The sequence below is a fragment of the Volvox carteri genome, assembly GCF_000143455.1.
Source record: "Volvox carteri f. nagariensis unplaced genomic scaffold VOLCAscaffold_34, whole genome shotgun sequence".
Classification (NCBI taxonomy): Eukaryota; Viridiplantae; Chlorophyta; class Chlorophyceae; order Chlamydomonadales; family Volvocaceae; genus Volvox; species Volvox carteri.
The window spans coordinates 202,183-224,963 of NW_003307577.1; the positions used below are offsets into that span (position 1 = coordinate 202,183).

The 22,781-nt window shown below is 55.5% G+C and overlaps 2 protein-coding genes across 2 annotated transcripts; one reads left to right on the forward strand and one right to left on the reverse strand.

The window, feature by feature from the left end:
* Positions 1-29: 29 nt before the first annotated feature.
* On the reverse strand, positions 30-20,783 carry VOLCADRAFT_118285 (uncharacterized protein; the record flags this gene model as incomplete). The annotated part of the gene is made up of 33 exons (XM_002953137.1): positions 30-187; positions 427-597; positions 933-1,179; positions 1,466-1,567; positions 1,886-1,960; positions 5,278-5,370; positions 5,649-5,832; positions 6,019-6,156; positions 6,606-6,827; positions 7,284-7,501; positions 7,800-7,886; positions 8,318-8,416; positions 8,772-8,951; positions 9,379-9,758; positions 10,075-10,234; positions 10,268-10,483; positions 10,855-11,076; positions 11,332-11,505; positions 11,849-11,997; positions 12,494-12,596; positions 13,024-13,110; positions 13,480-13,551; positions 13,921-14,032; positions 14,300-14,510; positions 14,631-14,787; positions 15,038-15,268; positions 16,566-16,718; positions 17,307-17,497; positions 18,135-18,211; positions 19,065-19,141; positions 19,506-19,695; positions 20,168-20,215; positions 20,731-20,783. The coding sequence occupies 33 exons, from the start codon at positions 20,781-20,783 to the stop codon at positions 30-32; spliced, it is 5,037 nt and encodes a 1,678-aa protein (XP_002953183.1).
* A 548-nt stretch (positions 20,784-21,331) lies between these two features.
* On the forward strand, positions 21,332-22,594 carry VOLCADRAFT_105806 (uncharacterized protein). Its single transcript, XM_002953064.1, has 3 exons — positions 21,332-21,509; positions 21,786-21,846; positions 22,008-22,594. The coding sequence occupies exons 1-3, from the start codon at positions 21,340-21,342 to the stop codon at positions 22,152-22,154; spliced, it is 378 nt and encodes a 125-aa protein (XP_002953110.1). The 5' UTR covers positions 21,332-21,339; the 3' UTR covers positions 22,155-22,594.
* Positions 22,595-22,781: the final 187 nt, after the last annotated feature.

Genomic DNA, 22,781 nt, shown 5'->3' on the forward strand with positions numbered 1-22,781 from the left:
GGAGAGCGGCGCCGGGGAGAGCATTACACTCAAGCCGCCAGGAATGTTGCGTTGAATGGTGCCAGGGACCCCAGTGCGCGGAGTGCGCATGGCGGCAGAACCTGTGGTGTGTTGGGAGCCGATATATTACCCTTTGTAACCCCTTTTTGACACTGCGCACGCACGAATGGAAGAGAGACTTGACAAGCTGTGACACACACAAGGGACGACCCAACAGCGAGGTGGACTACAGCCTAATAGCCCACTGTGGACTGCCTGGATGCATGACCACTGTGGACTGCCTTGCCATGCAAATGAGATCCTGCTGCTCATTCGACGGGGCCCCCGCCCTTGAAACAGAAGAGGCTAATCGTGCTTTGCATAACCTCTTATAGTAGCCACAGTCAGGCCGTTTGGCAGCCTTCAATCCCAGCCGCGCAGGCTCACCTGCCCCTTGCATTCTTGCCGCTGGAGTCACGGCTGCAGCTGACGGCCCCACACCGGGCCCCGCCGCCGCAATTGGAGTGCGCTGCATAGCTTGTTGGGGACCTTGAAGGCCACGCCTCGAGGCCGTCGCGAGCACCTCTGCAGCCAACGGTGTGCGGGCCGGCTCGACGCCTGGCCAAATGGCAAGTCAGGCGCATAAGCATGGTATAGCTGGGTTAGCTGCTATATCCCGGGCTCTATGCCAGCTTTGGGGGAAGGGAGGCCACATGCTTTATGTACCAAGCGGCATAGCATATCATCGCGCCTGGCTGCAGCTCCAAATCAATGGATCATTCTTTAAGAACGAGTTGTGTAAACGTCCTAGCAGCCGGGGAGTACTCCATATACTAGTATTGGTTATATATTACTGCATTTGTGTTATGCAGCGCCTACGGAACGAGCAAGGTGGAAAGGGTGGAGGCTACGGCGTACATGCTCAAAAACTAAACTACCAGGTTAGAAATTACCTGGCAATATGGCAGTCTGCCGTCGCTGTCTCTCGACATGGGCTGGTGGCGTTAAATGAGACGCGGCCGCGGTGGCTGCCAGTGCAGCGGCGTGGTTCTGGGGTGTAGCCCTTGCGTTGCTGGCGCTAGGACAGGCTGCAGCAGGCTTTACAGCAAGAGCAGCCGCCATGGCTGCCTCTTGCTGCCGTTGCTGCTGCTTGGCCAAGGTCTCGTAGTGCTTTATGTCGTGAGTGATCTCCAGCGCCAGCTACAGGCCAAATCCATGAGCCAAATGGGATATGGTGAATACAAGGGGACCGACAGAAAGGAAACATGAATCACACCGACCTTAAGGCGATGCTTGCCAAAACTGGCTACACGCCATGGCCAAAACACACACACAAATCGTCACATGGGGGCTGGTCTCGGCCCCGAACACGGCCCGAACAGGCCTCAGCCATTTTCCCTTTTACCTGAGCTGCAACTGTCTGGCAGTCGCCACATCTTATTAGTCCACATCGACACCCCTCACCCCTCACAGCCTCTGGACACACCTGCTTGTCCGATACAAGAATGTCCTCCACCTCGGACTTGTAGTCCCGGAGGAGGGTGGCCATGCAGAGCATCAACGAGCCCAGCAACGGGTGCTTCTGCGCCTGCGGATAAGTACGTTTGCTGGTCACTGGTAGGCGGGCTGGCTCTCGACGGAGCTTAGTAGGTAGGTTGCCAGCTATCGGCTTACTGTCTAGACAACGGCTACGATGCGTATGCATATGATGTCCTGCTGCCTTGTTGTAAGATGACGGGCATGCAAGCAAACCATCCATGCATCTGGTGCACCGGAGGTGCAGCCTGACTGCCCTTTGATATGCTCCGTTCAGGAGGGCCGCAATTCCTCCAAGTCGGGTGGATCATGCCGGGTAATGGCCTGACATTCCTCGTTCATGTCTCCCGATTTGCGTCTTTGGCCTCACCTGCAGCATATACCTGAGCTCTACCATCAGTGGCATCACGCTGTCGACCAGGTGCTTCCGCATCATGGCGCCAACCTACGGATGGCGAGATATCGGCCAAGACCAAGGACATAACTCGCAGAAGCCTGGCACGCATGCCCAGGGCAATAATGCTTTCAAATGTTTCCCTTGGCTCCCGCTCATCCCTATCATGATTGCATGTCGGGCGCCAGGAGGTCTTTGGGGGTATGTGCGGGGTCGTGGGGCGGCCGCCCCACTTCCCCGCACTTTACCCCCTCTCCTGCTCCATGTTGTTGGAAAGTTTTAGGCGAAAAGCTTTTATCTGCTGGCATTTGCAAGCATGTGGGCTGTGTGCCTTTTCCAATGATTAAAACGGTTTGTTTTCTTGCATTAGGCATCCCTATGGCATAGACACGCCGGTTACCGACCGTTTCGAACACTACTGGGGTTCGTTAACCAAACTGACTGACTAAGGATATTTAAAGACACGTTAACCGGTCAGTTGGGTAAACGATCCGTTGGGTAAACGGTCAGTGTGGTAAATGGTCAGTTGGGTAAACGGTCAGGCAGGTTAAGTGGGTGGTGATCAGAATGGCTGTCTCGATTGCAAGGTAAACATGTAGTTACAGCAAACTAACCCTTCTAGGCCATATGCGCACATCTGTCATCCCTGTCTCCCAGTCAGGTCACGACATCGATCTAGAAATCGACACTGCCTGCCATTCAGGCTAAACAACATGTCTGAGTTGCTACATCTTGTGGACTTGTTTTGCGAAGTGCAGTAGGTGGTACGCAGTACGGCACCTTGAACAACTACATATACGCGGTAAGCGCTTCACCAGCATCTCGAGAGGCCTTTACAGCGGCGTCCAGCTACTACACAAAGCCTTTGGGATGCGACCAAATGTCTCAAAGTGTGAAAGGCGTGTTTTTCCATGTGATGGCAAATTGTGGGAGCTGCCAGACCAACGCATCACCTCCTGTTCGCTGAATTGTCGCGGCATGTTTTCAAACAGATTGTGAGATTTTGGAAGCGTGTCCATTTTCCAGATAGTGGGGGCGGCATGACCATCCCACCAGTTGTATGCGGAGTTGGCTGACCTCCCCCTACAGCATTACGTGGTACACCATGGGAAACATGGGAAACAGATCCTCCATTTCTGGAACAACCTTCAAAAACAAGTGGGATCCATTGCTCATGAAGTCTTATGGCAGGAGATAACCGATGCTCTGGCCAACTCGGAATGGGCAGGCTGGAGAACCTCGATGTTACGACTGTTTTCCTTCTTGGAGTGCAAATTTAAAGTGGAATACCACAACATATCGTGGGGGTAAAGGAGGGCTGATAATGCGGTGTTTCCTTTTCTCCGTGGCTTTTAGGTGTTTAGGTATTGCCCTTGGGCCTTCGGCTCGTATGGGTAGTTCTACAGGTATGGGGTCACGCACCCCAGCCATGTAACACACACACACACACATAAACAGCAGTCTTGATGTTCATGTCCCAACCGTAGTGTAACGACGCAAATGCCAATCTGAGCATCCCGGGTTACGCCTTTGCTGTGTTACAATGGTATCGAGACGGGACCGCACGAATTCCGAAATAAACTTCGGGTCGGCGGTTCGATTCTGGCAACCAGCAAGTCGCAAATTGGCGATTTCATGGTGTAATGGATAAACCAGCGCACTGGCGCGAGGTGGGATGGCTCCTGTACTCGAAATAATGGCCGAGGACGTCCATTGCTAAGTGGGGGGCAATGTAACGACGCAAATGCCAATCTGAGCATCCCGGGTTACGCCTTTGCTGTGTTACACGTAGCATCATTACTACAACTACTCAGTCATACAGTGCAAACTATCTTCATATTGCTAGCTGTTGCCACAGAAAGCACAAGCAATTGTCGGAGTGAAAGAAGAATATATAATATGGAGAATTAGGCAACTTAATTGGTGATAACAATTGAGTTGTGCTACTAGCCGCCACATTTAAACTGGTGGGTCTTTTTGGGCCATTCGCATTTTTTTCCCGATATATTATGCTGATGGCTCATCAATGGCCAAGTGGGGATCCTGATGGTTGCAACCAATTGGTTCTGGTGGGGGTTTTGTGGTAATTTGGTTTTAAGGTGTGGAGTGGATGTAGGATTGAGGACAGCGGCGGTGAGGCCACATCCCCAGTTTCCGGTTGCCACTTTCTTCTTCTCGTTGCTGACCCATTATACAAAAGATACGCCGTCACGGAATAAATTCCGCTCCGACTGCTTGTAAGCATTCGGTTTCAGTGTCTATTTCACTCCCGTTGTCGGGGTTCTTTTCACCTTTCCCTCACGGTACTTGTTCAAAGGTATTTATAAAAAAATGAAACGTGATTACAATTAACAGTTAGTAATGGTAATATTTCCTGCAATATATTAGCGGCTCATATTCAATTAACGCACGGCAAGGCAAGGGAGAGTATTTAGTTAAAGGAATGAGTGATCGAGGATCGATAGGGGTCGGTCTTGATTCTCTCATCGCACACCACAACCTGAGAACGTAATAGAACGTTACCGATTTAGGAGCTTTATTATTTACAACCTGCGAGCAGAGAAGTTGCCATGCGTACCTTCTGTCGTGGTCAAGGAGAGCATGACCATGATGCTGGACGTCAGCGATTGTAGCGAAATTGACAACATTTCATTGCTAGATAGCAATTCAGTAGCAGTTCAAGGCTTAAATGATTGTATTGAGGCAAGGATCGGGCTATCAAATCGATAACGGCGCATATGCGACGAAGGAAAGGAAGCCAAACTAAACTTACAAATTGTGAATAGAAGAAGTCATATATAATACTAGGTATTTGCTACTTACAAACTGGTTTAAATACTGGCTGAACAGCGACACAGATCGGCCGTCGATTAAGTGTGTTCACCACTTTTAGGGTGTATTTCCAGTGCGGATTAAGGCCAGGGATTAACCTTCTGTCCTCCATCGATACTTGCTCAAACGGCTAAGTTGTTGGCAAACTTACCTCGCCTTTTCAACCTTTGGTTCCCTTATGGAACAAAACTATGTGGGAAGCTCGTACCAAGGACTTCCGTGCCCTAATCCCTGGCCTTAATCCGCACTGGAAATGCACCCTTAGAATATAATAATGACTTTTTGGCTGATCACTGGCGAGCGCAATAATGAGCGGTAGCAATAATGAGCGGTAGCAATAATGAGCGGTAGCAATTCTGTATTCTGTTTGACAGGTAATCAGAGGCTTTCCGGATGGTGTGGACCCCAAACGTGGCGGACCACAGCAAATGACGTCAAAGTCCCCACTTCAACGCCAAAACCCGTTTAAACGGGCTTCCGTCAGGGACGCGATTCATGATTATGAGTGCATATCACGTGGGGGTTGTTAAGCTCACCAGTTTGCCGCGCGCCTTCGCGACGTCCTCCTGCGTGCCGGTCAGCTGCTCCATGTCTTCCTCAGCGGGCGCACCGAAGCGGTTGGCATTCACCTGCAACAGAGAAGCACGCCTACCGGGATCAGGGGCCATGCTGCATGCATCATGGTGTTTCAACCCGCGGTGCAATCGGCAAGACCACAATACATGAAGTCCGAATCCACAACTACCTCACATATCAATAGTTTAAGTTCCTAGACACCATCCACAGCTGATAGGCTTGGGCCGTGACTCCCAGCACGTCCCTGGTTACCTTTTCAACGCAACTAGGGCGGAATCGGTAGAAATCGCTAGTGAGGAGTCCTCCCTTGTACGGATGCATAAGGACTGACCTTCATGTCCGGGCATGCCAGCAACCGCAGTGCGTCGCCTAGGACTTCATCCGCCTCTGCCAGCGGTAGCAACCCGTCCACGACGCCTCCTAGGATGTCCGCGGTGAGCCTGGCGAATGCCGAGAAACGGTGCTCGGGACTCATCCGCCGGAGGAGGGCCGTGTAGATGATGTCGCGCTTGGCTCTGCAGCAGTCCGAAGACCAAGCAAGCAGGGACTCGGTTGCTGTGGCATCGGACGGGATAAACGCTATCCAGCTGCGCCACACAAAAGTTACCTGGCGGATCTAGAACTACCAAATGTGATGAATGGTGTACGGATGCCGAACCGCATGTCAGATTCCCATGGAAAAAACGTGCATATGTACGTACCTCATGACAGGCGTTGCACCCTTCAGATGGAAGGAGCCGCTTCCCTCCTGGCTGCTATGCAGGGCCAGCTCTGACACCAGCTCTGACGCCAGCTCAGCAGCAGCAGCGCCAGCGGCACGGCGTGCATGAAGGCCCGCGCTGCATGGAGGTCAAGCAAATCCATCACCCGAAGGGTGTGGAAGCAGATCAGGTTAGCGCCATATCTCATGCAATTTCCTCACCAGGTGCGAGGCATTACGCTACTTTAAAACTACAAGAAAAGCCCTTCTGCTTGCACATGGGTCGTGAAAGCTATGAGGCGGAAAATCACGAAATTCTCCTCCTCCTAGGTACGGGCCAGAAGGGCTAGCACACGGGCAGGTGGACTGCACCTGTCTACGGTGACCACCAAACCGCGGCCCCGCAATGTCCCTTCATCGACTGCGAAAACATGTTTCTGTAGAGGGGCAACAGTCCTTGCGGTCTGGGTGCAGCTGCACCACAGATGTTCACCCATGTGGACACAGCCCTGCAACCACAGGCACCACTTTCACTAGAGCCGCCTTTCGGCCGTGCAGAGACGTGGCCAGCTGTGCGTCCGGACGCACCTGCAGGCGTTGAGCACGAAGAGCGACTCGATGAAGTGGTTGTATGCCAACATGGGCGCCTTGGCCACCAGGGAGTCGCTGAGCAAGTACTGCGCCAGCTGACGCACGCTGGGTGATTCGTCCACTAGTGCGAGCAGGAACCTGTCACATAACCCAGGAATAGTTATCTCCCACACAGGCACTGGACGGGAAGTAGAGCGCTTGTGTGTCCGTGCCCTTCTTCTGTGTGGGTGCCCTGGAGGCCCGTTACATGTGACACCTCAAACTCTCAACAGAACCATGGGCCCAGTCACGTGTTCCATGCCTTGATGCATTGCCAGCAGCTCTCAGGTATCTCCACCCGTTAATAAATCATCTCTCTGCAGCGTTTGTTCGCATGAGGAACCCCTCCAGATTCGGGAAGCTTCTTTGTTGACCTCCCAACTCCCCAGCCCGACGCGCATAGCATACACGTGCGGCCCCGAGCCCCATCACTTGGATTAGAGCTCCTGAACTCGCCAAGGCACACCTCCACATATCTTCATTAGCTGAGCGACCATCCTATGTTTGATTCGTTCCCGCCTTTGGTATCTTACGACATGAATACATCGGCTCCATAATCCTGTGCACCAAGGGCTGTGTGTTTCCTGCCCTATTTCACGCAACCCACAGCCCCTTCCCCCAAGAGCTTCCACAAACCTGTGCACCAGGGAGCCCCGCCACTTGACGTAGTCACGCAGCAGCAGGTTGGCCAGCAGGGCCAGTGCCTGACGACGCACTAGCTCGTGGGGGTCGCGCACCATGTCCGCCAGTCGCCCCACGTATGCGTCCGCCAGCCCTGTGAACTGCACTACCATGTCGGCCAGCCCGACCAGCAGGTTAATTCGGACGACCGGGTTCGGGGACCCCGACATCTCCTGCAGCACGGGAGAGGAATGCGCCAGGGAACAGTACGGTGGTAACACGGGCAGGCGGGCAGGTGCATGCGCGGACGGAGGCGAGATGGTGGAAGAAACAGATCTGGTGACTGTTTAAAGGAGGTAGATGGAGGCATATGTCTTCAATAGTGTTCCGGGTAATTGCTCAGAAAACAAGCACGTGAGCGGCCACGGCCACGCAGTATTCAAGGTGTCATGTGTCTAAGGCCAACCAAGCCAGGACCTGCCCTCGGTGTCACGGCTGTCCCCGCCGCCATGGCAATTAACTTGCCTGCACCAGCAACGGTACACACTTCTTGGCAAGCCCTTCGTCGGCCATGCACATCTTGCCCAGGCAGGTCCACGCATGGGAAGACACTGCAGCCTGGGGGGGTTGGGTCGAGTGCGAGGACGAATCCTGGATTTGTTCCTGCTCGTGTGTGCGCGACACACATCATTGCCCGTTAGATCGCACCTATCCAACGTTACGCTAGAGGGCTCAAGGCGTGGTGAGCAAGCTTTATGAGAGGAAGGTGTACTGGAGCGGAAGGGAAGTTGCTGTGAAGCTGTTTTAGACACAGGGCTGTCCCCGGACGACCCTTGTGTTGGGTTCGAGGTATGACCTTATGGGGCTCAGAGTAGTTGTGCAGAAGGTACTGAAAGAGACTCACAAACGGGAAATACGGGGTCTATAAAAAGGTTGAACTGAGTCAGGTGTACGCAGGCAGGTGGGACTTGCATCATGTGCACCTGAGCGAGACGTGCTGCCGCAGGCCCGCTCTGGTTGGCTTTGTGCTCGTAGGTAAGGGCCTGCACCTTGACCGCCGCACCGCCCGGGAGCGCTGTCTCCTGGAGCAGTGCCACCTCGCCAAGAGTGAACAGCGCCAGCTGGCAGTGGGTAGCAAGCGCGTTGCTCTGTGGTGACGGGGCACAAGAGCGACGTGCTGATGTTAGGATATAACTTAAGGATATAACTTAAGCATATTTCCTGGTAAGCCTCAGGCTGCTCAAGTCATTGGCGGCTGCTTTGAGACTATAGGATAGAGGACGCGTGTGGATACCTGGCACCAGTTGCGAGTAAACTGAGAAAATTGGAGGTAATACTGCACATCAGCTGGGCTTTGCCTTTGCCGATCCAATCATATCACATTTCCTCACTTTGCCCCATGCGTTTCCCGCTTCCCCTGACACGCACACAAACACACACATGCACCACGACCACTGCTTACTTTACCACCAGCCAAGTGGGATGCTTTATTCCCAAGCTTACCATGTTACCACGCGATTCCATAGCATTTGTGAGCACCTCTTCGCAGGCCACCTGCACCTTGGCACACCACTCGGCTGGCTGTCCCACAACCGCCTGCCCACCCTCCGCCTGCGTCAGCTTGTGTAACGCCACCAGGTGGGCCGCCACGGCAGCGCACGGCAGGTTGAAGCCCAGAATGGCCTGTGACACGGTACATTTGCATGGTTGGGAGCACTGCGGTTGCGCGGCGCGTGAATACACGCGGCATAAAAGATGGAAATCCCTCCGTTCTTCGAGGTTAGATGTGGTAAATGTGTCGCCACGGTTGCGCAAAGCATCACAGACTCATAACGGGAAAACCTAAAAGATGCCAGTCAGGATGTGAATCAGCCGACGTATCTTAAACAGGGGCGTATGGGCGTATGGGGCGTATGCAGTGACGACCTAGCCTTCTGTGCCGTCGGAAAAAATTCAGTCAGTAAAAAATTCCCGTCAGTAAAAAATTCTCCTGGCTTCTCCAAGAAGGAGCTTTCCCGCACTGTGGCAAGCCCGGGCTCGCTGCCACAAGCATGTAGGCGGCACGACAGCAAGTTGGTCGATGCGGGTTGATTGCCATAGAGACGCTTACCGATAGAAGCCCGGACGCCAGGTTCGCGGCATCTGCCGCGGGGAAACGAGACGCAGCGTGGCTGATTACCCACAGCAGCATGGCGCCCTCCTGCGCGGACCTTTCACCATTAGTCCCCGCACACCCGGCCTGCAGCTCATCCCAGCAACGCTGCAGGAACTGCCACGATGGTGCGGCGGGATCATGGCCCGCAACCTCAACAAGCAGCATCCATGCCCCCTCACGCTGGTCCCGTGCCACTCGATGTTGCTCCCGTCGCTGCAGCTGCCGCTCTTGCTGTGTGTCTATCTGGCTTCCCCGAGATTGCGCGGCAGCGCCGGTGCCGGCGGCATCCTCCGTTGCTGTGTCCTCACGCTCGTTGTCAACATGGATGCCTGGGCCTGAATGCACGCGCACCCGATTACAGCAAGACAAACATTTTTTGTTTGGTCCGGTGTTGGGCTAAAGATGTTAGTGCTAGTGTAAAGGGCGACAGTGAACTGGCAACGACCCATGTCCCATAATGCAGCTTGCCGCAGCGCCAAGGGGCTTAATATGCTCAACCCCGAACTGCCAAGCCGCGATACGCCTTCGGGTGGGGCATTCGGCACGTAGAGGCGACTCCACACGATGTAAGCCCTCGTACCCCACTAATCTGACCGCTACACGATACCCCCTGCATGGCACAGCAACCCATACATCCTGCTGGGTGCGCACCTGTTGTAAGGAACGCCTCCAGGCCCGCAGCAACCTGGGGCCCCTTCAGCAGCTTCTTCGCCGCCATCATCCCCAATGCCTTGCCCAGGCAGCTTGACGCTGCTCGCCCCATTTGCGCGAGTGCAGCGAACCTCGGCTGGAGCTCCGCGCAGGCCTGCTGCTGCAGTGCCGCCATGCCCGCACCAGCACCAACCCGGCCGCGGCCACCACCACCCCTGGAGCCCAGCACCGCCACGGGCTCTAAGAGCAAATTGGACAGTCGTTCCACGACCACCTCCTGAATGGCGCTCTCCGGGTCCCGGATCAGGGGCAGCACACAGCGCGCCCATATGCAGGCCAGGTCCGCGTTGTGTGGGTAGCACACTACGAGGTTGCACACGACCTGCAGGGCGGCCTTGCGCACGCTGACCTGCGGGGTGACGGGTTGGGTGCGTTCCAGAATGGGAGTGCAGAGGAGGTCCAAAGGGTTGCGCTCAGCCGGACAAGCGGCTAGGGAGCGCGGGGGTGGTGCACGGCGGGCATGCAAGTCAGTCCTCAGGTACAGTGGACCGCAGCAGCGGCAGCAGACGTGCCAGTGCTCAAAGCGGGCTTTGCAGACGCCAATGGGGTTTAGATGCATAGCTTCAGACGGGAAGCACGACACCCACACCGGCCAGCACGGGCGGAGACCGGTGGCCTTTCCTTACCTTGCCTCGCCTTGCCCCTACAACTTTTCCGTCAGCTCCTTCCCGAACCATTACTGTTATCCAGCACCCTTAAACCCCGCCACCCCATTCGCACCAGTGAGTCCGCTGTGCCATCCTCCAAGACTTGGATATCCTCTGCGGAGGGGCCCTCTGCCGCCGCACGCTGGCCAGCAGCTTGCTGCAGTGGCGGCTGAGCCCTAGCCGCTGCCGCACATAGCTCCAAGACGCTTTCAAGCAGCTGCAGCGCCACTTTGCGAACGGCCGCCTTATCATCACGACATCGACTGTGGCACATGGCTCGCATCCAGGACAATTCCTGAAAGGGAAAATGGAGTGGAACGTCCGGAAAATTGTCAATGTCCCTTCCCACAAAAAAACCATAGGAAAAGAAACGCATGGAAGGTCTCGACGCCGGTTGGGCGCGTCAACATAAGGATCTATGGAGGCAATAGCAGTAACCCCATGCGAGTCAGGTGCAATGACCCAAATGCATGGCATCGGTTCAAGCCAGCTACGACCACCATTCTGCTTCATGACACAGAACGAAACAGCTATGCGCAGTGGAACGCACCAATGAAACCTTGCCGGGGATGGTAGCCGTCGCCTCCGTCTCGGGCGGTGGGGCTATTCCTGGGCCCTCATTCTTATCATCGGCCGTGCGCCCACCGCTGCCACCAGCGCCTTCAGCGTCATTGTCTGACCCTCCATCCGCGTCTCCTGTTCCCGCTCCATGCGGACGATTGACCTAGTGGGCCCACGCACGCATACGTGCGCGCGAGCATATACAAAGTTCGGTGCGTCTTCGTGTGCTCAGTAGTACATCCTTCTAAACTCTTCGCGTACCAGGCTAAGCAGTGAACATATGTGCACACATATGTTCACTGCTTAGCCTGGTACGCGAAGAGTTTAGAACAAAGCACCGTTGGTGACAAAACCCCGCGTGGTACGACCCCACCCGGCTTTGCACATGAGCCAGGGGGCTATGCGGCCCGGTCAGCAACGGCAGCGTCCGGACAGACAACACGCAGCTTTGGGACTGGAAGTCCACGCAGCTTTCCCGGACTTGTGTCTATTAGCCCCATGAGCACCTGGACGCAGATGTGGCGCGAGGCACAGAATGCAGGTAAGAAGGCGGCGATATCAGCGGCCTCCCGGCCGCCATCGGGCGCGTCCAACAGCCGCTTAGCGAACGTCTGCACGATGTCAGCCAGGCAGCCGATCGCCTTGCCGCGCACGGCTGGGACGGGCAGTAGAAGGAGACAGGATGACGTCTGTTAGATGTGCAAGTGCAAAATGTGGCTTTTATGAAGACTTAGGGAAGCTAAATGACCAGAGGAAAGGGCTCGACCTGGCATTGTTAACTCTACCCAGGACTCCTTGCAGGACTCCTGCAAAATGGTATGGCTTATGCTTGAAATTTCTGCGATGCGTGGTTATCGCAGAGGCTGTGAGCGTCCCACAGTGGCTGTGCCGAAGACACTAAGACAGAGTCCGAAAGCTTCTGCGACGGCTTGATATGCACAAAGCACGGATGGGCCTCCTAGAACTGAAGGGGCTCGCCCACCTGCAGCCTGCTTCCGCGGGCGGGAAATCTACTCATCGTCAGCTCGCCACACCCGCTCGCAGTGCGTCCTGAATTCTCTCTCCCAAAACTTTACAGCGCCCCTTCACAACCTTCACTGCCCGTCGGATCCCATACAGCGGCGTCTGGCCCGTCAAGCAGATGCACTTACTGGGGGACTTGTCGTTCGCGCGCGCGACGATGATGGCCAAGCAGATTGCGCTCCAAGGGGCGTCCAGCTGGTCTCCCGCACCGCAGCTGCCATCAAGCAGCCGCTGCACATACACCAAGAAAGTCACATGTCAGGTGACTCGCGTGAGGTGGGGTGTTGGTGACCCACGGCTATGGCGCGATAGTTGCAACCAAGCGTGGAGGGGTTCAACGGTACTGTGGCGGTATCGGCACATGGTGGGGCTTCAAACTAGGTAATTTCTGCGCAGGGAACCCCCTTCCATCTTCACGGATTTCAGCAACGAAAACGCGAAATAAACCAGGGACTAGAAAACTGTACTTCCAAGCGGTCTGGAACAGAAAATTGACGGCCGAAACAAAAAGCTGTAGAGTGTAGCAAACGTGAATGACCCGAATAAAGCCGCCTGCTTTACCCGGATGCCTCAGGCATAACTTGAATAAACGCACTAGGAAGGCACAGCTAGCTCCCGAGGCGTCCATTTTTGAACGGTCTGCAGTCAACCCGCTTACCTGGTATGAGTCAGTGGCCGCGAACGGCGCCGGCATGGTGGACAGGAACACGGCCGCCAGATCCACAGCAATAGTGCGGTGGGCGATCTGTTCTCCCAGCGGGGAAAATACAGCTCATTTCGACGCACGATAGCATTAGCATGAATGTGATTTTGGAATCACGTTTCATTCACGGATTGTTTTCCGCCTGTCAGCATCAACTAGCTCTGCAGCCAAGTCACATCTTACGGCCCCCACCCTTCCTAACACGCAACGCCTACCGACCTCACACCCATCCACTACTCCCCGCCGTGTGCGGCCATGGGAGCTGTCCGCAGGTCCAACACCGCATATCCGATACCAGCCTGGTTTGCAAAGCTCTCTACCCGGGAAAATGTCTATAGACCACCGACAAACCGACTGCTGCTGAGTCTCTGCAGCCCTATCGCATGCACTAAAGCATATGGGACGACTCACCTTTGGGTTCCGTGAAAGGCGGTAGAGGAAGAGGCAGAACGCTCGGACCTCGGCGGGTGTGCAGCCCGACAGCTGTAATGCAGCGTTCCAGGGCGGTGTTTGCGTACGCATGTGAGCTACAGAGGCGTCGCCAACTGTTCACATTGACGATACCTTGCTATATAGGACACGCCCAGGTGGATTGTGTTTTGCACATCCACGTTGACATTAAACACCGGTATTGCGGGCAATGGCCAGGAGGTTTAGGAATGCTCCCGGATTACCGTTTTGTCCTTGAAGCCGACATTTACCCGTTTGCCCGCCATGCGATGCACACAGGTGATGAAGCCCCCCACCGGCACATCAACCCAGAACCCGTGCCCGATACTGTAGGGAATCTCAACCGGTCGTGTCTGAGCCAAAATGACATATCTGCGTATTCTTCGTGGGGAGCCAGCTTACAAGTGTTTGCACCGAGTTGATGGCGACCTGACGGTAGTCCGCTTTTTCTGGCGTCCGCAAGCATATTCGACGCAGCAGGGCCGCTCGGCAGGGCTGCGCAGCGTCATGGGTGCTGTGGTGCAGGCCGGTGTGGAGAAGGGAAGGAGGGGATACCGGCAGGGCAAGGCACGGGAAGCCACGCGGCAGCGATGTAGAACGTATACGCACCCATAACTACGCACTCATATGTGCCCTCCATTTTACTCTTAAGCGAATCCTGCTGGCGCCTCCATGGCGCATGCCACATGTTGCTCATCGACACGACGAGGGGATAGATAAACCCAGAGTACCGCTACTGAAGCCCCGCAAAGTTTAGAAGGGAACATTTCATAAAATGTACCTGAAGAAGTTTTTTATGAGGTTCAGGGCTGCCGTACGACGATCCCAGCCGTGGCCACTGCGCTTCGCCGTGTCTATTCCAACCAACACAGGCGTAATGCGTTGGCAAACCACGCTAGCTATTTGAGTTACGCTGTGGTGCCGGGGATCCATCGCCAACGGCAGCACTGCAAAGGCCGCCTCCGCAACAGATGCTCCGCCTCCATGAGAGCCTAACGATCAGGCGTTGCCAGCACCGGGGCGTGGAACGCGGGCGATACGCGTGATACAGAAAGTAAGCTGGCGATAGATTGCCCCAAGCCGTTTAATTATGCCAGTTGCAAATCGCTCACCCTGGTTCCGCGCTGCTGCGCCACCGCGCTTGCTGCCCTTCTCAGGCTTGCCGGATGCCGCTGTGCTGCCGGTGAGGTCTACAAGGGTTTCCAAAAGTAGCTGGAACATCTCGGGGTTACCTCGCATGCTATGATGCTTAAGAAATTTGCCCACGTCCTGCAGCAGGGCCAGGGGAGATGCCCCCGCAATCTGCTCGCCGGCAGCATCCCCCTGCTGAGTGGGCCCTTCGCCAGGTGCTTCACGCTTGGAAGGCAGACAGATGCTTCTCAGGCAGTGGACGAATGCGCCAAACGGATATGGTTCGCACAAATTCCCAACCTGTTAAACACCGCAGCAGATAGAGCCCGTGCAATTGACGTAACGTTTCTTGGGGTTATGGTCCAACGCGATGAAGAGTGACACTTACTGGTGCGTCTTGGATACTCAGAATAGTGGCGTACACGGTTGCTGCGCGGCCCTGGAGCCCTGCCTGTGTGTTCTTAAGAATCTCACCAAGAGCGCGAGTCAGCGCTGCTGCTGAAACCTCTTCGCCTTCCAAACCCGCCCAGCCTAGGCTTGCTCTGAGATTTAAAGCTGCTTCCAAAGCTTCTGATAAGGCATCCTCAGCGCTCTGTTCAGTCAAGTCACCATTTGCCACCTCTGCCAGTTGCGCCAGTGACGCAGCAGGGGTGCTCATTTTTAAATTCGTTCTGTGTGAGGAATGTCTGTAAGCCACTTGGCAGCAAGAAAGTGGCCTAACACCCAAGCTGGCACTGGTGAATGGATCCGTAAATGGTTTCGGAGTGCTCCTCACCGCTCCACTGCTCTCTCCTAGGTTGCAAGTGAAAAGTAGTTTGATAAGTTAGATTTCAAATCCTGCTAGTCATTTCACAGCGCCAGCCCTGCAATCTCGATAGTGTAATGACGTCGCTCCAAATGCAGGCTCGTGCTGTGAGCCATGCAGGCGCATCCCCATCAGCTCCACCATCGGGGATTAGATTGCAGCAACGAGGAACATGCGAATCATCACGCGCAGTGGCGTGGGTTCGTTCAGCAAGTCGTGCGGCTCCCCGGACACGGCGTCAAGCAATCGCCATCTTTGCCGAGAAAAAAGAGTATTATGACTACAAAGATATGCCGCCGCTTCCATTGACAGTGTCGCGAATCTATGTACCGAAACTGGACTACACCGTCGTGAGCAAACAGGATGAGGACATGCGCAAAGCTTCACTCGCAATCTTTTATGACATCTACAAGGACGAGCAGTATAAATGTCGCCTCACGCGCAAGTCCGCAATGACTGCGCTGTGTATGTATGACCGCGACGATGTGCAGGACGCGCAAAACTCCCCAGGAGACTACCCTAACATAGACCTCCTCTTCCGAGTTTACAACCAGGGCATGGACTTGGAGTTCGTGGTCGAGGAGTTCATGCCGAAGTAAAGCCATGTGCAAAGCTATTTCGGTTAGAAGCGGTTGGTTTCGTGAGCTGCGTGGGTTGTTGTCGTGCGGGGTGTCGCGTCCCTGGCGTTACTGCATCGTAGGGCTGGCGCAATCTCTACCTACACATCTGTGCTACACGTGTAACGAACGACTGGCGACGAAATCTGCGCATCCTCCCACTACAAATTACACCATCCCCACTAGGTCCGCAGCTAGCTCTCAGACATCATGTGCAATCGGGCCGCCAGCCGCGGCCATAAGCTCCTTCCACCGCAAGCCCAGGTGGACCAGGACAAGGCCACTCCATACAAACATCACGTCCGCACCAGCACCAAGACAGTTAACTCCACACCCTCCCCATGAGTCGGAGACACCATCGACGCCTCATCTATCTGCGCCAACTCCTGCAGAAAACACTCCAAGGTGCTGCTGCTACCCCTGCTGCTGCCGCCTCTTTGCGTCACAACCTCAGTTTCCTGTTCGTCCATGTCCCGGGCGGCTGTGTGGCTCACCGCGACACCACCTCCCGCCTCCTCAGCAACCTGGTCCCTACTAGGGGCCAACAACTGCACGATCGCAAAACCCGCGCGCTCCAGGGTGGGCATCAACACACCCGCCAGGTCGTGTACATGCAACCCCTGAGAGCTCAGGGATGCTGCTAGCGCCTGCACTTCCAAGCGAACAGGAAGGGGAGGGGCGGCGATGATAAGCCACGGGCGTGTATGTGTGCGCGGGTATCTCTGCAGCCGGGCACTGTTGATCACCCAAAACCAGCTGCATGCAGGCTCCCTGGTAAGGAGATAGCGGTGTTGCAGCCCGTGGGGTCCCGTGTGTAGCGGAGAGAGAGATGTGATATCAATGCTACATACTGTGCATGTTTAAAACGTGTGGGACCTTCGGATGCACGTGTGGCAAAGTGGTTCAAGACGCTGTCGGTCCCAGCAGTCGGGGGTGGTGGGACTTCGTGAGGTGGTTCAGATAAAGGGGCAATAATCGCAAGGAAGCGCCGGTAAGGAGTGAAGTTGGGTGCGGGAGAAGTCTCCAACACCGTGTTGGCGCCGTAATGCTGAGACAGAAGAAAAGATAGGCAAGACAGGCAAAGGTTCCATAGCTCTTCAGAGATCTAGGCCCCACCCAGAAAGACCAAACCTGGTTTTAAGCCGCACATGGCGCCAGGCGTAAGGATGAAGGGTAGGGAATGCCGTGTACATATACCGCGTGCATAGCCGTGCCAGGTGTTCAAAGCCACTTACCGGGCAACCGTCAGCAGCAGCTCCCGCGGGCTCCCGCGGCGGTGGCAGCAGCTCCGTACACACGGCGGCGGCGGCGAGCCAAGCTCCGCCACGCGGCAGTAGCTCCGCCCACACGGCGGCGTAGCGCGACAGCAGCTCCGGCGGCGTCACCAGCAAGCCCCAGACATCCCACACGGCGTGAAGCGGGAAGGCTAAACGGCGGGACGCACGGAAATTCACGACGTGTCATTCACGTTCATGCGTGCTATCCTATCAGCATTTATGTATGCCGGGGCGCACATCGGGCAACATCGCACGGGTCACCAAGAACCTTGGCGAGCTGTTGCCAATCAACTCGGAACATTACCCCTACGGTGTGCAGTACACGACCTAAGGCGCCGGTGTGTGCGTTGCACGTCGTTGCATGATCTGGCCCACGGGTTTAGGAGACATGGGAACGGGGGGATGTGGGACCGGCTCCTCCCTAAACATGCGACGTGGTGCCCCATGGCGATGGTTCTGGCAGCTCCCAGCAGGGGCAACTCCCGCGTCTTCTCTTATGAGCTCCCCCTTTTAGCCTGAATAAGTAACTCTGCTAACTAACTCCCTTCGGTAGGCAAGCTAGTCTATTCGGTCCTCCGGAACAGCGGACAGCAGCAGCAACAGCAGCAGCAGCAATAGCAGCAGCAGTGATAGCAAGCCCGTAAAGCCTCCTTGCCACGTTTCCGTCTCAATTTCCCCACCCGCCCACTCACGCACGAGTGAGAGCACCGGGGGCGTGAGGTTGTAGGGGTTGCCTCGGTACATGAAGACGTGCGGCTCGAAGGAGCTCCCTAAGACGGCGCTCACCCTGGCAGCAGCCTCCTGCTGCAGCTGCTGCTGTGGTGGTGGCGATGGCAGCGACGGATGGGAGGCGGCGACTGCAGCTGCGGCGGCGGTTGCGGTGGCAGCGCAGTCGTCGGGGGGCCGTAGACTCGCTTCGTCGCTGTATGATGCCTCCTCCTCTCCCCCCCAACTGCTACTGCGCAACTGATTATGGTTGCGGTATTGGTGGCTGTGGTGTCCGGGTGGCACTTGTTGCGGCTGTTGCTGATGCTGGACATGACGCACCCAGCCGTCGTGAACTCTTCAGATGGTTGTTGCAGTTAACGGTTGACGGTTGTCGCAGCATCAAGAAGGGTGCAAAGGAAAAGGGCAATCATATCACGTGGCGTGGCCTGGTGTTGACAAACCTCTCCTCGGAGGGCAGTTGTCCCACCTCCTTCCCAGCTTCTTACATGCTGCCCTCGGGAGTTTCCGACCAATGTATATATGTATGTATGTATGTATGTATGTATGTATGTATGTATGTATGTATGTATGTATGTATGTATGTATGTATGTATGTATGTATGTATGTATGTATGTATGTATGTGTGTACTGTTTTGCAAGAGTGGATTGCCAGGGGGATTACAATTGCCTCCACGTCCCTGGCCGCAGCCGCATCCACGTGACGGGTTCACGCTGCCTGATGGGTGCATTCCCCTTTCCTTGATGCGTGTTGTGACGTCTATACATGTGTGTGTGTGTTTGTATGTAAGCATGTATGTAAGTATGCATGTATGTACATGTATGTACGTATGTGTGTGTGCGTTTCAGGTTATATGTTTAAATCATCGGAGACGCGGGCAGAGACTGGCGAGGATGGCACACCAGCAGGTGTGTGCATTTGTGTGTGTGTCTCTCCAGTTTTCCTCCCACATCAGCGATGCTGGTTGTGACCGCGATCCCAGACGTACCCCCTCTCCTCCGCACCCAGTCCCAGTTCTGCGCAGGCTCGCTCCACCGCAGCGGACTGGCACTCCACAGCCACAACCTGTACGGCCATACAGCAGCCATCCACATACGAGAATATACATCCGTACATTCATACACGCGCATGGCGCAAACATGTCCACAATACATAAACGTCAATATGTTACGTAAAGAACGCGCAGTATCTGGTACTTGGTGCAAACGTCAAAGCAAAGCTGGAAGCCCCAGGGGGCAAAGGGCAATGCGAGAGGGACGATAACGGCGACATCCACGTGACGGCACTGACACACGGCGGAAAAGGAAAAGCAGGTGAAGATCGAGCGGACCAGCTTCCTGCCTCCCGGTCGTCACATTGAGCTGCATTGAAGCAAGGCAAGACGTGTGCATGTGCGACCTGCATGTTCGCACACAGGGTGACCACTTACCTTGAAACCTTGCGACAGCAATTGCCGTACAGCGGTCGTACTTGCAAGCCAGGGGCAGAGTACTCCTGGGACGGTGGCTGCAGTGGTAATTGAGGAGCTGTCGGGCCCCCGTGTCGCCGGCACGGGTGACGGAGGCACTGCATTCAGTCGCTCTACATGGGCGACTGTAGCAGCAGCGGCTTCGCAGATCCTGCATTGAGGAGAGGAGGCGGCCGGCGCCACGGCCCACACACATGAAAGCATGTGTGCACACATAGAGAGAGGCACACACATACACACACAAACCCTCTCTCCCTTTCTCTCTCTCTCTCTCTCTCTCTCTCTCTCTCTCTCTTTCTCTCTCTCTCTTTTCATCATCCTCGCCAATGAGCTGAGATGTTTTGCGCTGTCAGCAACAGAACGGAGAGACCTTCTTCGTGAAGGGGCAGGCAGCCGGGAACCGCGCCGGAAGGCGGTCCTGACCCGCACCGCACCGCCGCCCAACCAAGGGCCCAATCCGCCCCCTCCGGGTGGAGGAGAGGGCGTAGTGATGGAAGGTGAGGCGGACGGCCAATAGGGCGGTCCAATGGAAAAAAAAACCTAGCCTCCCGCTCCCCCTCGTCCCACTCCCCACCGTTTCAGCATTCACCCACCTAACCACCACCCAGGCGGCCTTCACCTACCTTTGAGACAGCTCGGCCGTCAGCGCCACGGGCTGCACGTCCGCAAGCCTCCGGCAAGTTCGCAGGTTCCACAACATCACCGTCTCCCTGCCGTACAGGGTGTTCCAAAGACCCAGACAGCGCCAAGCCAGCCCAGCAGCGCGCACCGAGATGACCGAGATGGTTAAGAGGAGGAATGCAAAAGGATATGTTTCTGCTTCAGTTGGTTAGACAATCCAGGGAGGGATGGGACGGGATGGGGATTTGGGGGGCGAACTGGAGGAATGGAGAAGAGTCGTGGCAGTGTACATCTGCCGTAACAGGAAGGGTGTACCGCATTTCTTTTGTTGGATGACTTTTGATTGAGGAAAAGGAGGGATACACAAGGAGAGCCCTGGGTCAGGCCAGGGAGAGCTAGCGTGGATGTCGAACCCGAGATATGCCCAGGTAGGCCCAGGTTCAGACGGGGACCTGAGCTTACAAGTGTGTTGTCGAGCAGCGCGTGCCCGCCCAGGCCGCCCACGGCCTCGCTATGCACATGCCCCCAGCAAAGATGTTGTATACCTGGAGGCTAACGGACTCACAGCGCAAGAATGTTGGCATCAGTACTTGTAAGTGGCTTCGGGCTCCGGGACATAGGTACCCCGGGCTCCGGCCTTCTATTCGCAAATGGACCGGAGAAAGCATTTGCTGCGCGCTGCCTTGCGACGGAGGGGTTGAAGCTATGGTTGAAAGCACACTGTACGTGGGGGTGCTGGTGGCGGCGGGCGGACGTGCGAAAAGTATTAACTGAGCGTTGGGCACATGGTTTCGGAGGAAATGGGCTCTTGTCCACTGCCTGGCACGGGGGCGGACGGGCTACCCTATTCAGCAAAGCCAGTTCGCCATACATCGTAGTAACTGATACGAGGAGATAGGAGTGGTTCGAGCGGTCACGTTTCTCCGAACGCCATGTGCGTAAGAATGCTTTGACGGTATGCCGGCAAAGGCGCACCGGCGCTTTTGCCTAGAGTTAAATAATTGATAATGATTTAAATGCAATGTTTATTGACCAGCGTGGAGCTCCCTTGTCAAATATGCGGATTTCTTGTCCATCAAGACAGCCTGCTCCGTACGACAACAAAATGAAAGCGTCTTCTCGCTATGCCCTGTGTCCAGCCAGTTACGAAGAAAATTCAGTTGGATTATAGATAATGTTGTGCAGGTCAGCCGTGCGGCGTCAATCCAGCGCAGCGCCAGCCGCTCGCAGTAGCCGGACGGTCCCGAAGGCCTCAGCACGCCCGCAGCTGCCCCCGAGGACAGATGTGGCTCGCGTGCGCATTCCAGAGCTACAATGGAGCATCGAAAATGTTGAGGGCAAAAGGTGCGGGTCCTATCCAACCTGTCTTCCCGCAACGTCGCCTTCTACTCCTAACAGCGCGAAATAAAGCCCACCCGCATTCATGGCAAGCAGATATGCGTCACCAGGGCTTCATCTAACATTGGCAACAACCTTATGGTTATGTCAGCAGCCTTTCTCTCCGCGGCCGCTGCACCGGTTCCCGTCCTTTTTAGGGCCTTACTCACAACTTTTGGCCCCAAGTCCCGCCCAACTCCCGCCTTCGCCATCCCCTTTTCCATCGACACATTCAAATTCCAGGCTGTCCATCGCGATCTTCACCCACCTTGCGGAAAACTTTGGCGGCAAGCTTTCAATAGAGGTAGGGCAGAACTGGGTGGTTGGGGCTCCGGGACACGCTCACCATCGCGTCACCCGTCCTACCCTTCACCTCTCTTGATGCATTGCGACCTCAAGTGCATACCAAGCTTCTGGCCTTACACATATGCAAACCCCGCATACCGCCCATCCACATGCATGCAGGCGGCGCAGGAGGGACTGAAACTGTATGGCGAAGATATCGTACAAGACGCCCGTCAGCGCCCCGGCGCTCACCCCAACATTGACCTGCTGTTCCGGGTGATTGGCGAGGACTCACCCTCCCTGGAGCTGCTGGTGGACCGGCAGTAGCGGGTTTGGGGGCGGGGAGGCTGCCGTCGACGGGAAGGACAAGGCTAAGGGAAACAAGGGGACGGGGAGGACGGTTAACGGGTGAGGGTTAGGGGAGGAGGAGGAGTAACCGAAAAAAGGAGTTGGGACTTCAAGGTGGATATGATATGAGGAACGGGGCAAAGGGACGCGGAACGCCGACTCTGACCTGCGGACACTGCGGCAAGCCACGATAGTCTTGTGCATGTCCATGTGGCTTGAACCACTTTCGGGTTCGTCACTCCGAAGTAATCCGAGCCAGAGGAAGATTCCGCGGGAAAAGACGACCAGGATACCGGAGTAATATCTAGTAATACTCCCTATAACTTTTCGTATATAAGGTTTACGATGAAGCATTTGCATGAAGCCTGCGTGCGCCGAGGATCTGGCGCAGGATTGATCTGTAAAAAAGAGCTCTTTTGCCGCAAAGGTTCTCTTTTGTGATGATTGTAGTGGGAACATGGTATGACAGCGAATCCCCAGGGGAGCTGATGGTAATGTGTGATTGGATAAATCACACACGTTCTGACAGGTGGTTTCCTTTTCTGTACAACAGACCTTCCGGCCGGAGCCGTTGCGCGGTTCTAGTACTGGCGAACGGACAGACAC

Excerpts from the sequence above, each read along its gene's own strand:
- VOLCADRAFT_105806 (XM_002953064.1), top strand. The coding sequence starts at position 21,340 with ATGTTGTGCAGGTCAGCCGTGCGGCGTCAATCCAGCGCAGCGCCAGCC. Across the intron at positions 21,510-21,785 it reads GAAAATGTTGAGGGCAAAAG|GCTGTCCATCGCGATCTTCA; the intron begins GTGCGGGTCCTA and ends TTCAAATTCCAG. Across the intron at positions 21,847-22,007 it reads GCGGCAAGCTTTCAATAGAG|GCGGCGCAGGAGGGACTGAA; the intron begins GTAGGGCAGAAC and ends ACATGCATGCAG.